Source organism: Bombus flavifrons, chromosome 9, assembly GCF_040668555.2.
Source record: "Bombus flavifrons isolate JBK064 chromosome 9, iyBomFlav1_principal, whole genome shotgun sequence".
NCBI lineage: Eukaryota > Metazoa > Arthropoda > Insecta > Hymenoptera > Apidae > Bombus > Bombus flavifrons.
The window spans coordinates 6,659,013-6,674,520 of NC_138450.1; the positions used below are offsets into that span (position 1 = coordinate 6,659,013).

At 37.6% G+C, this 15,508-nt stretch overlaps 1 protein-coding gene across 2 annotated transcripts in view; it reads left to right on the forward strand.

The window, feature by feature from the left end:
* Positions 1–15,508, forward strand: part of LOC138183592 (neurotrimin) — a 361,055-nt gene that overhangs the window by 322,756 nt on the left and 22,791 nt on the right. Inside the window, exon 11 of one of the 2 annotated variants that reach the window (XM_069120758.1) lies at positions 6,657–6,721. The exons of the other annotated variant lie outside the window; for it this stretch is intronic. Within the exon in view, the coding sequence (XP_068976859.1) occupies positions 6,657–6,706 (50 nt within the window). The 3' untranslated portion in view covers positions 6,707–6,721. Of the gene's footprint in view, positions 1–6,656; positions 6,722–15,508 lie in introns of those variants that run through there. 2 annotated transcript variants of the gene reach the window in all.

Below are 15,508 nucleotides of genomic sequence, written 5' to 3' on the forward strand. Positions count from 1 at the left end.
ATTCAAAGATCGTAATTGATGGCGCGCAGAATTCGCGTAACATCGAAACAGGCAAACAAGTAGTTCTTTGGAAAGTGTATCCTGAAAGCAACCGTCTATCGATTACTATGCATTACAAAGACCAATGCATGCGCTGCTTTACCGAAGAAAAGCTTAACAATGGCAGCAGCTAGCTGCATAACCGCGCGAACGAAAGGACTGTGCATAAATTCCGTGAGAACCCATGGACCTCCTGGATTCTTCGTAAATTCGGATTTACCGCTAAAATCTCGCTAAGCCAAAAGCACGTATCTACTTGTAGTGAATCGTACGGTCGATAAGCTTATAAGAGTCGAATAAATCGATATCGGATTGATAATCAACTTGTCAATCTTGATCAAAAGACAGAAAGATAATATTTGACGCAATGACGAATTGCATTTACGAATCTCGTTTTGGTTTATCGTGGTACTTGTAAATATTGTCGATATTTTCTTATTTTTAATTTGTGAAGTGATATTGAGTCGGTTCTCATTGATGGTAAGAAATCTTTTCAATTTTCGTATTATGACTTAATAACATCAATTTCATTTTAATAAAGTAGGTTTTAAGAATAGATATGATTGACACATTGGAGATAGAGTGTTTTCAAATGAATAAGTTATCACATCCTAGATATAAATGATTCGGGAGTTGACAATTCGTTTCAGATGTTAATGAAGAATAATTTAAGGTTACATTGACCCTCGAGCTTTTATATTTTAGACGCTTTCATTTTAGCAGGCTAAAAGAATCGATAATATCTTAAGAAGGTGTCTTACGTAGAATTAAAACAAGAAATCATGCATACTGATAAGTTTTTATATTTTGTGCAAACTGAATATATAATTTTGACGTTAGAAAAATGACAGGGAAAACGGGACTAGGCCAAAGAGAGTTATAGAAAATTATATTCGATCCAGAGATATGTAATTGGATATAAAATTATATGTATAAGACAGGTTCAGAAGGTATTCATTACGTCTACGAATACAATTTCTCAATATCATAATATTCTAATAATAAGCTGAAAAATAGGTAGTTACATTAGCTTGCTCCAGCTTGCTACCAAATTTTAATAATTTAAGTAATTTAAATTACTACATTTAGAATTGCTATACCACATATTTCTATCACCACATAACACGTATGTAAATATTTTGTACCAAAATATTCTATTCCCCTACACTATATTGAAACCAACGTCGAAAATCACTCAGTGAAAATAACGTTTTCAAACAACACGGATTTTTTGTTCTTTTTGGTCTACTTCACATAGAACAAAGCTCGCAATACGCTCGGAATTAGAATTACGAGGTTCATTTTTACGCGGTAGTTCAGGCTTTTTTCTGCTTTGCGGAACACAAATCAGCGGGTCACGGTATCTTGATTCCTTGCATTCGCATTCATTAAAACACGGCGTCTCGTAGCACGTTCATGTAATTTTAAACGCTTCACTGTGTTGTAAATACCGTATTGTTACCTTGACGCAGGCGAATATTTATCGTTACTGGAGGAAAAACAAGTTGAAATAAATGCAACTGTATCATTTTTACACTTAGGCCATTTTTGAAAAATGTTTTCCTGATCTTTAAACTTCTACGTTATTGCGTATTATTCTACTATTTTTGCTTTTTGTAGTTTCCGAAAATGAAAAGAAAAAAGATAAAGATTAAATCTTGGGAACAAATTAAAATTGATGAAATAAATATAAGAGAAACATTTACATATATCTGATATTCTTTTTCCTCGAAAAATGATAATAAGTCTGTACATTTAAAAAACATTTTTACATTTCTGGATATTTGTATATCCATATTTTTGTATTCCAGTGTAAAATTATTGTCTTTTTGTTTGTTTTCACTAAAAATATTTATAGTGTGGATTTTTCTGGCAGTATTTGCTTGATAAACTGTTTCTGTTTGTTGAATTTATTTAAACATAATACCTGATCTACATTTGACCTGAATTGATTTATGTACCACGGTAATATCTGGCTATTAGAATATTTAATATTTTAATGAAAAATTGTTATTGTGCTGGAATTTTAGTAATACATATGTAATATATTAACACTGTTATAACAATTTTTCAATATCATATAAACTTTTAATCATTCTTTCTTACTTCCCATAGTAGCAAGAATAATTTATTTTCTTCAATGTACTTTCTCTTTACATGATTAAACTTCTATTGTAAGGTAAAATAGAATTATACATTTAAATATTTGTCAAAATAGACCAACCTATTTTTTTTTTTTTTTATTAAATAGGTATGAATAAGGTTACTAAATATATAAAAAAATATAAAATTCTCAGTCTCACTAAAGAGTCTCACTAAAAATATAAAATTACTGGATGAATCAAATAGACTCTTGTAATCACTGTATATATATATATATATATATATATAAGTATGAGAAGTGTGTGATATATATCACACATTTCTAAAACTTCTTTCATCAGATTATTATCAAACTCAATACCGTGCGCTGGATACCACGTAATACTCTCTGAAGTTTCTCTCTTTGCAAACGCTGTTGTAAATCTGTTCCGTATAAGACATGTTTGCTGAAATAAAATATATTGTACTATTAAAGTGCAATCTCTGTGTGTTTCTTATCCAGGGTTTCAACGGTATCACATCACGAAACCAATATTTCCAATAAACGATTTAGCAGAAGAATTCTTCCCAGTGGTTTGTAACAAAAATTCCCTTATGCCCTGTGATCGCGGGTCATTAAAGTCCGGCAACGAGCAGCAACGGCAATTCAAAGATAACTTCGATGGGCTTGTGCATCGTTGAATACGCATCACCGCCACCAATTTATTTTATCTCGCGTTAAACACCCTCAATTTAATTGTTCCATTATAAAATAAACGGCGGTGCGGGCCTTAACAAATTACACGTTTCCGTGAATATATTATAGTAGAAGGAATGTCCTGCTATCGACGCGTAAACAGTCGCCACTGGGATATCCAATATGGTGCCGCTAGTTAACAGGGTATAAAGTGTTTTGTGGCAGCCCAGTTAAACGCCGAGAAGACAGAAAAGTATGCATGTAAATTAGGGGACAAAGTGGCTGATAAAAAATTAAGATTTTTTTTTAATTAACATATAAAATTAGGATGTTTATGCATTCATGGGAAATTTGGAGGTATAAAAATGCACGCTTTCCAAAACTTATAATAAGATGAACAAAATTCTATGTAGAGAATGCATATAATATACGAAACATTCGAGGTATCATTTTTTAACGAATTGCTCCTTACGAATATAAAATTTTCATTCATTAATCATCTCTCTAATAATCCCAGCCAATTACCATCTCATCCATGATACTATTATATGCGATAGTACTTATCAATAGAGATGTATTTTCATTGACTATTGTCAATTAATTTGCTTCTCATACGTACGCAACCGCACTGTATAACTTTCCAAATATCTCAAACTATGCGTTATTGTTACAAAATGAAGTCTTCAACCTAAGCGTGTCACTCAGCCCACGAATGAATGCTTATCTATCTAGTTCAGCAAGCATCGTAGATTACTCCTAGCGTTACGCAAGCATAACGTGCTTGATTCATCGAGCGTCACTTAATGCGCGGGAAAAATTATCCTCAAACGCGCACAAAGTCGCAAGAAACGAAATATGTAATAATTTGTCGCAGTGACGTAGCAGCTGGTAACTTTCAACCCCTTAAGGATTAATATTTGTTAACATAATATTTATTTTCTGATTTCTTTCTAGCCCATTCATATTATTCGATTGAATTCATATTGTGATTGTGAAAAGAATTTTATTCCATGGATTCTTCTTTCATTTGGATTTTAAAACTTTATTAAGTCAGAAGAAATCGAATTTTACTTCGAATAGAACTTCTTATGCATACGATTTGTGATGTACATATTATACTAATAATGTTTTTGTACCACAATAAAATAGCAAGTTACTATATTTACATTTATCTGATAATGTAACGTTTATGCAAATTTTGAATGTTTATTCACTGCTTCGTTCTTAATAAAGCAACAGTGCTTCTAATCTAAACAACGAACGACCGTGTCGTAAAGTAATACGATTCAACCGCGTGATATATCGCCGTATTTACAACAATTAATCTTCATTTGCCGACGTTCTTTCCGTTCGTGTAGCTTTCCTTCTGTAAATATTTTTTGGTGCAAAGGTTTTCGTAATTTTATTGTGCACTAGGTATGTAGAACGAGTGTATCGATCGGATTTGAATTTATAGAAAATAATTATTATTCTACACGATATTATCACATATTAAATTGTGCTCATGCGTTAAGCTGTCTTTATGCATTTATGGAAAATTTAATAATAAGGTTTCCAAATATGTACTTTGACCAGAAAACAGGAGAAGTTTATTTGAGGATATTTTTAGAAATGTTTCCAACACACATAAATATTTCTTTTGAAATTTCAACCACTATTAAACAAGTTATATACACGGCGACTTCAAAAATAAAAAAACCAGATAAAGCAAAAGTTTGCCAAGCTGAAATGTAACAAATTCTACAAATTCCCGGGTACGAAGTTTCAAACTACTTTCCTCATATACCATACATACATTCGCGGAATATTTTTCAACAGCAAATAAAGGAGCAAAGTGTTACGATTTAGGAACAAACAAGTTCGTGATAGCTTCGCGGCATTTCAACTATTGACTAGCCATTTAAACCTTTGTATCCAGTGGTTGCATTCATGATGCGCCACTATTTTTCTAAATTTTACAGGTTTGGACGATGGGAGGAATGACTGCACCGCATTTTCACTTCCCAACTCTGCGTCCTCTTTCTCTCTCTTTCCCGTTCTCTTTTTTCTTTTTTTTTCATTTTTTGTGCTTTCTCTCCTCGTGAAATTTAATGCTACGCTTGGACGCTCCTGTAGCCGCTATTGCTGAACGTGCTATTTCAAGTTATGATTACGTACACGCCGCAATTTCCACCTATCCAGCTTTCTTCTGCATGAATTTCGATATACGTGCCGTAGGTTTCCCGTTTAATTCCGTGTACGCGGATTTACCAGAATTATTCGGAGAAAAAAAGGTGGGAACTAATTGTTACTTCGCGTTCGTTTCGTTTATTTTCAAATGGTACCTTTTCCACGACGCGTGAACGCGGTACATTGTAATGTAAACCTTCGTTGCGCCTTGTTGTACATTGAATAAAATTGTTACGCGGTATGGAGATAAGTTGCGGAATTTTTCTACCAATATCTATTTATCAGGGTGTAATAATCCAATTGTGCTTTACGTAAAACCTTTCCTTTAAGGATTTGTAAAAATTCAATGCACAGCGAGCACACTGTGCAATGAGCAGTTTCTAAAAAACAGAGTCAGATCGGTTTTACACGTATAAGAGATATATTGATACGTGAATACAAACAATACAATGAATTATTATATTGTTTAACATATTTATTAATAACTACGGTATTAGACATTTTTTAATAGCAGTTAACTCCTTATCATATGATATCAAGTTCCTCTCGTGATACAGTATGCTGGACACACAACAAACGATAAATATATTTGAATTGAATCTGTGTTTCAATTTAAAGTCCCATTTCGATTCGTAAGATTGAACATCGTTAGACATAAATTGTAGTGTCTTAATTTTCATATTAGTCATTATTTTAAGAACAATTACGTTTAATAAATAAGAAGCCATAAGAAACTTCTATTTCGAAGAACTAACCAATCATCACAGAAACAATCCCACAAAAAAAAAATAAAGTATAAAAATAAGATTCATATCTACTACGATCAAGCAACAATCATTACACTAAATTAGACCAGAAGCATCGCCATGCTATTACCAATCTCCCAAACACCTCAACCTCAGAGAAACCTTACAAGAACCTCGGACCAATCGCAACTTGCCCTCCGTCCTCATAATCCACTATCAGCCCGAGCCAAGTCGCAGACAGTTAGCCCTCCGATCGCGCTATCTCCGCTAGTATCATCGTAAGCGATCTCGAGGGATATTATCTGGATCCCCGAAGCCGCCAGTTCGGAAGTGCTCGCGAGAAAAACGAGCCTCGATAAAAGCACGCTGCGCTTCCCACCCCCTGATAACAACCTCATCCTTGTCGTCGAATCGTGTTTACAAGAAAAAACTTCGACTTTGGAAAGAAAGAAAGAAGGAGAAGAGATCACAGCCTAGGTACGTGGGTGTAACGTTCTGGAACTACGTTCTCAAAAGAACGGGACGATCGGAGGATAGAACAGGCCGCGTATACAGCATACCAGAAGGGTGGGAAAAGTATTTGGGATTTAAAGGAACTCTCGGGTAGGAGAGGGTAACTTCTTTTGTCGGATGCAATGTGAAAAGAATGACCGGCTAGCCTGTTCCCACGACGCACCACGAAGATCGAAAGTCGTAGGTGAGAGAGGGCTGTTGAAACAGTCTGATTCGGAGAACGATTCGAAAGCCACCTGCCCCCAGACTTTTCAACTATCCGTTAAGATCCGGCCTGGCTCGGCCCGGCCGGGGTCAGGAAACCACCAGCCAATTTCTTTGAGTGCCCCAACCCGACTAGTCATCGTCCCCTGTGTCCATTGTGCTCCTATTGTGATCGGATATCAGCGTTATTTTTGTCTGAATTGCAGAATGGCCGCCGATGGACTTCCTCGCGAGCACACCGTGTCCTTCGACGTAGAAGATAGTCGCGCAGAGCTAGTAACGAGAAAGGAATTTATGTGTGCCGGACTGATACTGTTAATATTGAAACGTACTAAAATGTGAATGTCTTCATAGGTCTTATTTGGGAGAGTGTAGGTGGTGAGTGAGCTGGAAGAGGGTTTGAGATGGAAGTAAGTGAAAGATGGAATTTGATACTATACTGGTGTAGTGGAGTGTTATTGTTAAACTGCGGATGTTTATGCAATTTTCAATTTTCGTGAATGTAACTAAGGAAATGGAAACTAAATAAAGATTTATGTCGTGTACTAAATATTATAATAAATATCTTTTGACCATGAAAAATGAAAATTGTCTTGGGAATAACTTCGTTCATTCAACAATTGATTTTTCATCAAGAAAACTTAATTGCCCGTCAAATTTCAAAATACAGCTTTACTTTCTCTGCATCAAGATAAGCGACTTACCACGAATCGACAGTTACGATTCGTATTTCTGACGTTTCAGGTTTCGCAAGAGAAACACGAAAATCGTGATAGACGGAGTTGTTTAAAAGGGTCGCGCGAATGAAACGCTCGCGGATTCCGCGAAGAGAAACAGCGTGCAACTTTTACGGGCGCACAAAGCAAGTAAAGCGGGCCAAATTGGCTCTGGCGGAAAGTTTAAGAAGCACAAGAAAATTTTCTAAAGCGTCAAGATGCTCGAGCAACGGGATAAGGAGTGAGGAGTAGAAGGTTTTAAGAGACGACCGAGAGAAAACCAAGAAACGAAAGGGGAGAGCCGCGTTCGGTACGGAAACGTAAGAATGTCTCGAGAAACGAGGGAAATATTACTCGTGAAAGTTTGGTAACGTAAAAATTAAGATGACGTGGATAGGTCGAGGCGGAATTAGGAATAATGGTAATTTGAAAATGAAAGAGAAAAAGAAATTGCTTACCGTGCAAGTAGTGGTGGATATTTAAATCTGAATTTCGAAATGTTTCAACGTGATTTGGCGAGATAATTAAAATACAGTAAATAGATTGGAATTTCTAAATTGAATTATATATAAAATATAATACCACATATTTTGAAATAATCTCTCCTACAATTCTAATTTTTGCTAGCAGAAGTAAATAAAATTTTAGTTAGAAGATACATAGTTGCAAATATATTTCTTTACCATTATGTAACTTTACGTAAAATATATCGAACGCTAAACTTAAACGAAGTATCTCTGTAGCCACCTATACGTATTAAAACGTTCCAAAAACATTGTACTCAATGTACATTTCAAAACCACGTATCAATCAGACACTCGATAGTAACCAATGATGATAGTAAACCAAAGTATAAAGGCAATTCTTCTAGACAGTATCTTCCATCTTGCCACGGAGATTGATCCCAGGGAATCGAAACTTGCCATGGGAGGGAAAAAGTCCGAAAATGTCCAGCGCGGAGTAGTTTGCCAAGAATTACCAATCGATCTAGCAACTCCCACAGGTACAGGTACTTCCGAGGCAGCACCAGCACCAGTAGTACCCTTCTTCGTTTTTCTTCGGGTAGTCGGGTGGTGGGTAGCATTAGCGTTAAGAGCAATAGAACAACGTGGCTACAGAGCGTGGCTTAAACCAGCCACTCCCTTCGGGCTGTGCTACGCCACTGGCAACGGTAAGAGCGACAAAAGCGGGGAGAGTTGATTAATGGAAGAAGTAAAGTCGTCACCGAACAACTCCGCCAACGTAGCCAGCCGATCCTTCTCTTGCTACCCTATCCTGTCACCTTCTCCAACCCTTCCGTCTTTGTTTCTCTTCGTTTCAGTCGTACTTATTGCTACTCTTCACCAATCCTCTCCCATTTCACCCTATCTTTACATCCTTTTCTCTTCAACCATACATCTCTTTCTCCTCCATACGCTATTTCTTTGCGACTCCTTATCCACCCCCTGCCCTAAGTACGGAGCAGGATCGACGAGAGAATCACGGCGGACTGACTTTTATTGTCTGCGATAATCTTCGAACCCGGAGAGGACAAGAGCGACACCCTTCGAGAAATACCTCTGCTTCTCTAGTCTCTCTCTAGCTACAAACTTGCTCTTTGGACGATCGTAGTGGCGGAACGATCTAACGGGATCGCCACCCTCGAACGCTAAAGGCACCCCCGATGTTGCCAACTCGACTAGAGGGGGTAAGTTGAGGGGAGGGTAGGAGACAATGCGAGAAGTCGACGCGAATCAACGACATCGCGCGCGGAAGTTTGTTCTTTATCGCGTGGAGAATATCGGCCGTGAGAAAGAAAGAAAAAAGAACGAAGGGCAGAGGCGTGTTGGGAGATTTCTCCAGAGCGTCAGCCGTTGCCGAGGGACGTGCACCGAACTCCAGGTACAGATCGAACACGTGAGGTCGTCGTTGTTCTCTTTCTCTTTCGCGCCGGATATATTATACGCCGGATTTCGGGAAAAGTTTCACGGATACGATTTTCGGCGCTACTTCGTTTCACTTTCCGTTCCTAAAGGAAGAGAGCAAGAGGGTTGAGTGGTTGGGGAGGTTAGGGAAGGCTGGTCGCGTGACCGTGGCGCCCGATGTACTATCAGCACCGTCACCGTTAACACCGTCTGTAACCGTCGACCCTGCTCGCTCTGAAACAGACACGCTCGGCCCAATCAATTCAACGTCAAAGTTACCCCTTTAGGAAACTGCACGCTCCACGTCCTACCTTCGCGTTAGCCAGTCACGCCATGACGAGCCGATTTCCCTCGAAATTTATTTTCAACCTGTAAATGCCATGAGACTATGCGCGTACGTGGATCGTGGAATAAAAAGCTCGGTGGTAACGTCGTTTCCGATTTCGCGTTAGTGAATGTTCTACGGAGAGTTCGTGACCGGAGGACGAATTGTTATTGGGCTTGTAAGCTGCTGGTATCGAATGTTGCTCATGATCGATAGTGTGTTTGCAGCTTTGAAAAGGATAAAGGATAAATTGGTCAAGTTTATAGTTCGGTTGACCAATTGTCCAATATTGTTCCAATAGTCCATAGCGTATACATGAAGTGAAATTTTTCATTCGTTGAATTATCATATTTATTCTTACAACTAATTTCCATCAGATACATAATTTAAAGTGTTAAATTAAACAATGTTAAACAAAATTAAATTAATTTAAACAATGCCCCATAATTTTCTCGCATAACGAATGACAATCACTCGTTCTTCTTTTCTGCAAATGATAGTTTCTCGATAGTCCACTATTTCGTTGAAACGTATATAATGAATTTATACACAAAAAAGAATTCTTGTAAAAGAATGGGAAAGTCCCTAAGAAAGTTTGTTTATTCACTAATAAAAAGAAAACTACTGTAAATACATATTTATAGAAAAAAAGGAATGCATTTTATTGTAATTATATAAATTCCTTTTTATAATGTTGCAGAGAAAGCTAAGAAAATCTCCATGACCATTGAAGCACATTTTTATGCAGATTTCACATGGATAAGACGCGCTTTACGCGAATAAATACGTGGTTTCTTTCGTAACACGAGATTCTGCGCTTAAGCTTCGGATGTAGCTCTTATATACGTTGGAAGTATGGAAAAAGGATGACGTTCCGTCTAAAAATAAATCGTACAACGCGGTATTCAAATCTGAGTTTCTTTAAACTTAAAGTTACGTTTTAAAGAATAGAAAGTGTTTCTTTGGAATTAATATTGTCTACGATGTGATACGTTTTATACTAGCCAGCAACCAAAGCAAGGTAAATCATACGACATATCTGATCTAAGCTAACTTAAACCTTCTTGATCCAAGACTTACGTATCTAGTTTACACCTAGCACAAGCGAATTAAGCTCAAACGCAACGTGCCTAATCTACTGCATTCAAACCTAGTCAACTAAATGTAGATTTAACGTATCTAATCTACATCTAGCTTTGATTCAAGTTATCTCGTTCGAGACTTTGAATGTTATTAATATCGAGACTGGTAATTTATTAGTTTATTAGTTCAGGTTTTCATTCTTGAATTTCTTCGAGAAAATTTTGACTCTTATCAATGAACTAAATATTTGACTTAACGAACGATTATACAATCCGGTAGAAAGGTTGTCTTTACAGAATTTTCAAAGCTTTTTATAATAATGAAATTGGTCTTAGCTTTATTATCTATGTAAATTTAATTTGTCTATAGAGTATGAAATGATATTTTTGACAATGGAGGATTAATCGTGTAACAACATACTAGAGGATGTAATTACTCTTTGAATCTTTTTCCATCGTTTCTTTTAATTGCTTTTGCATGCTACAATTTAACAAATTCCCATGAATATATCTTTTACCTTTATGGTACGTGTACACCATGTCCTAGGTACGATCTACTGGTCATTCCCGAAGCACGTAAAAATTTATCATAACGGAAGATGGAAGTTTGATCTTCTGTCTCAGTCACCAATGAAAACTTCGGTACCTTGGACTGATTCGTGTAATGCTTAAACTCGACGGAGCCACGGACCGGATAGATCAATAAAGCAGAGTATTTATTGTATCCCCGTTATTTCGTGTCTCGTTTATTGGGAGCGGGTCAAGAACGATAAATATTGATGGGTAACGCGTCGCGCGGTCTCTAAATATTCACAAAGGCTGGGCTCGTATGATGGGTAGCCGCGAGCACCGCTGATTATTATCGTCTGGTCCATCACCTTGTTTCCAAAAGAAGAGGCAGAGAGAAAGAGACTCGCCAACCGATGGAAAGGATTCTTTTTTTTTTTAGGATGCTTGATCGACGAGAGGTTGCTCGAAAGAGTCGTCTCATTAATTCGGTACGTACTTGTACGGACGGCCAGAAAGATGGGTGGAGGCAGAATACAGTGTTGGAAAATGTTGGAGAACGAGAAGAGATGGAGTACGAAAGGAGGATAAGTAATCGAGTGACTCGCTATAATTTTAATGAGTTCCTCGATGGTACGAAGACAACTGCGATAGAGAGACTGACATCTCGAACGACTACGACGACAACGAGCAAAAGAAGGGAGGAAAGGTGAACGACGACGAAGCTGCTGCTTTCGTCGAGAACAGCCCCGCTTTGACTTGAAAGTGCGACCGGGCATCGAATAGAAAAATCCCGGGGATAATACTTCCACAGAAGTACCTTCCCTCCCCCCTCCCCCGCCAACCGAAAGCTGTCTGCCTGGCTCGTTGCTCGACAGCTCGCCGACGCTCTGCGATTTTTCCGTCCAGTCATGAATAGCAACGAGTGGAAAAACAGGAAAGTTCCGGCCGCGCGGCCAACTTTCTCCCCAGCCACTGAGTTTCTTCTTAGCTGTTGAAACTGCTTTTCGACCAACGGCTTCTGTTCTAACCCCCTCCGTGTGAAACGAGATACCGACTTCGATTCCGGCAACCGGCTGTTTATAATTAGTCGATAAACCCGAATCGCTGATAAAGAACCGTGCTACCACTGAACTGAAAACCACTGGTACACTTGGTGAAACTAGGTGATGTTGTAAACGGGTAAAAGGGAAATTGGAATTACAGGTGAAAGGTCCAGAGGTTGACCTTTCGATCGGTTTGGTAAATTAATAGTGTTTTTGGGAGGACCTTTTTCTGAAGGAGTGACATATTGATTAGTGGATATAAATGGAAATTGTTGGGTCTAATGAAAAGTGACGTGTGCTTCTTGAAGCTCGGAATTTTCAGATACAAAGTTTTTCACTTTTTGTCGTATAATTAGACGGGGGTTGTTTAAGTGTTTCTGAGAAATTGATATCTGTAAGTGTGTATAGGCTGTGTATGATGTGCATAAAATACCAAAAGTAGAGTACTTGTTATCATAATTAACGAGTAAAACAAACTTTTAATTAGATTTCAATTCTTCAGTTACGTTCATAGAAATATTATTTGTTGTAAATGAAACATAATCAATGAATTATAAGAATACTAAAATCATAATATTCAGCTCATTTCAACTCAACGAAATGTCTACATATCTATTAACAACAAATCTGATTGTAAAGATTCTGACAAAGGTCTCGTATCTACACCACATATTATAATAATTTTCCATCCTCTACTGTCGCGTAGGTTTATAAATTATAAAAGCTCGTCTATGCAGAGGATCCGAACACAACGGACAATGATGAACGTGATATAGTGAACAATCAACTATAATTGAAACAATTTTCAATATCCCCTTTCCACGCTCACGCGCGCATAATAAACAAAACCCTTCTTCCGCACCTCTAGAACTGTAAAGCGCAACAAATCCCATTATACCCTCGTGCAGCAATCAACGCCGCGCGACGTGACAAGAAGCGGATCGTTTTCGGCGTATCCGTAGCTCGTCACGCGGAGATTAATCTGTTTCATCGTGCCCGTTAATAATTGATGCGGAACGAAACGTTTTTATTGGATAGGACACGCGAGTGTTACGATCAGTAATCGGCTTGATTGCACCGCCATTTGAAAAGTCGACATATATAACAGATCCCTCGGGTAGGAAGGGTTCCCGATATTATATAGGGTGCTTCAGAAAGTTAAAATCCAACGTTAAAGTCAGGAGCACGTATTACTCATCAAAATGATATGGCTATGATGTGTGATATTAATCATATTTATACAGCGATGAAGACCTAGTTTTGGAGAATCGGGATCCTCATTTTTCCTTTATCACTATCTAACGTTTTACTTTACAAACTTACTATAGCAATATGTAATCTTACTTATTAAAAGCTATAGTCTAATAGTAAAAGAAAATAATCTCTATATAGAAATTTTAATGGATTCAATTTAAAAATAAAGGCAAAGCGAAAGTGTGTTAGTTTCAATATACGCGTTTGCTCGTGCTAATTCAAGGAGATAACACATTTTCCCGTGTCTGTTGTTTGATAACGTCAATAAAATTACTTACTAATGAGCGCACATACTATTTACTTTATATTTACTATTCCTGATGAAACTATTTAGTCGATGCGTCGCATATGCACAGGCATGCAATGAAGTTTTCATATTTGAAAACGTCCTTTAATCCCGAAACTACATTCAGACTGCTCTTTATTAAAATTTTCTTGCTCGCCAAATGAGCACTATATGAAATTTTACCCCAACTTTTTGAAACACGCTATACAGCGATGGCAGGGGTGATCTGCACGAGCCGTGGATGCCACTAAAGTTGGTCGACGTTTTTGGCGGGTCGTTGGTCGACAAAACTGTCCTGTCGCGATCGAATCCCTCTCTCGTGACACCGCTAGCGCAGACGACAGGCTTGGCTTTTTAAAACGCGACTAGCAGACGAAATTCCCTCGAATTTAAATAGTTCCCTGTTACCAGGCCAGATACTACCACCGACACGGGGACGCGTCTACGCAACACCAGGCCACGTTCGTTCGATTTAGCTTCGCGCGATTTAAATCAAGTTGATTTAAGCCTTCCCTCGACTGCTCTCGTATCCTGGTTCACCATTCTCCCACTTTCGCGAACCCTTTTTGCTATTCCTCTAATTCTACCAGTCACGCCACGACCCATGGTGTCTTTATCCTGCTTGTATTGGTTAGTAGCGGTTCGATTGCCACCATCTTTCTCGCTTTTCACGCGTTCCAGTCCATTTTCGGCTCCTCTTGGCAGGCCACTAGCCTTCCGCCCACGTCACACGCGTTCTTTCGCACCACTCGTTTTTCCAACCCTGGCTCCATTGTTTCCATTCGCTGATGTTTCCCGATTTGGGTCGATCGACGGCAAATGCACGTCGAAATCGATCTAACAAGCGGGCACCGCTATCGGTACTTATTGTGCAGCCGGCGCGGCCCGATTGATTGGGGTTACGTGTATTCGTGTAAAGTGCGGCCGGAGAACATTTAGGCTAATCGGTTTATTGGACGATCCAGCCTTTTAGAAGTGTTCAAATTGTGCAAACAAGGTGATTGTGAAAGGGACGGAAAGAGCAAGCTGCTAGCGAGCACGCGTGCAGCTTGGACGTATTTGGAGGACAGGTTTTGTTTAGTGGGATCAGAAATTTTCTATTACATGTATAATATAGTAACTCATAATTGAGCTGTACCATAAGCTCAAATACAGAGAAAAATGACATTTGCATTTGTATTATTTTCTGAAATATATTTTGAAATTTATGATAGTTTATACCATCTCTTTGTGAGAAATAAACTCTTGAAACTAGATCTTTTCTTTTTAATGTTGGAAATGGAACCAAGGAAGTTGTTATGTTCTCTTCTAAACTATTAATGAAAAAGAAATAGGATATAAATATGTACGTTAAACAAGAATTGTAAAGTGAAATACGTTGCATCTGTATCAGTTATTAAGTTTCACAGACAATTGCAAAGCAAAATTAAATTATTTTACTCGCAGGGCAAATATGCGATATAAATCGTTTCATAGAAATTTAATCTCTATTTCTTTCAGTGATTGGTGTAATATAGAAATAGAATAGTATTATCAAACAATGTAATATCTAATATTAAATATCTTGGTAATTCTAGACAATTTTATTCGAAATGACTAAGTAACACGAAATTGTATATTCTTCTATATTAGTATGTGTAAATTAACGACTTTCAAAGTAATATTAGCATTGAGCAGACATTAATTAAAGGAAAAAAGTAATGAAGATGTGAAAGGGAATTTTAACTAAAGTAGATCGACGGCAGTATCTCCAATCGTTCATTTTATGATAAAATTGTTAATTTCTCAGCTGCATTCAATGCCTTTGTATCGAAGATAATGGATAAAAAGCTTCTACTGAAGATATTAAATTGTTCTCTTCTTTCCTGGTACACCCTGTAATTTATCAAATTCTCATAAATGTACGAAAGGTATAGCATAGAAAAAGTTTTATACGTG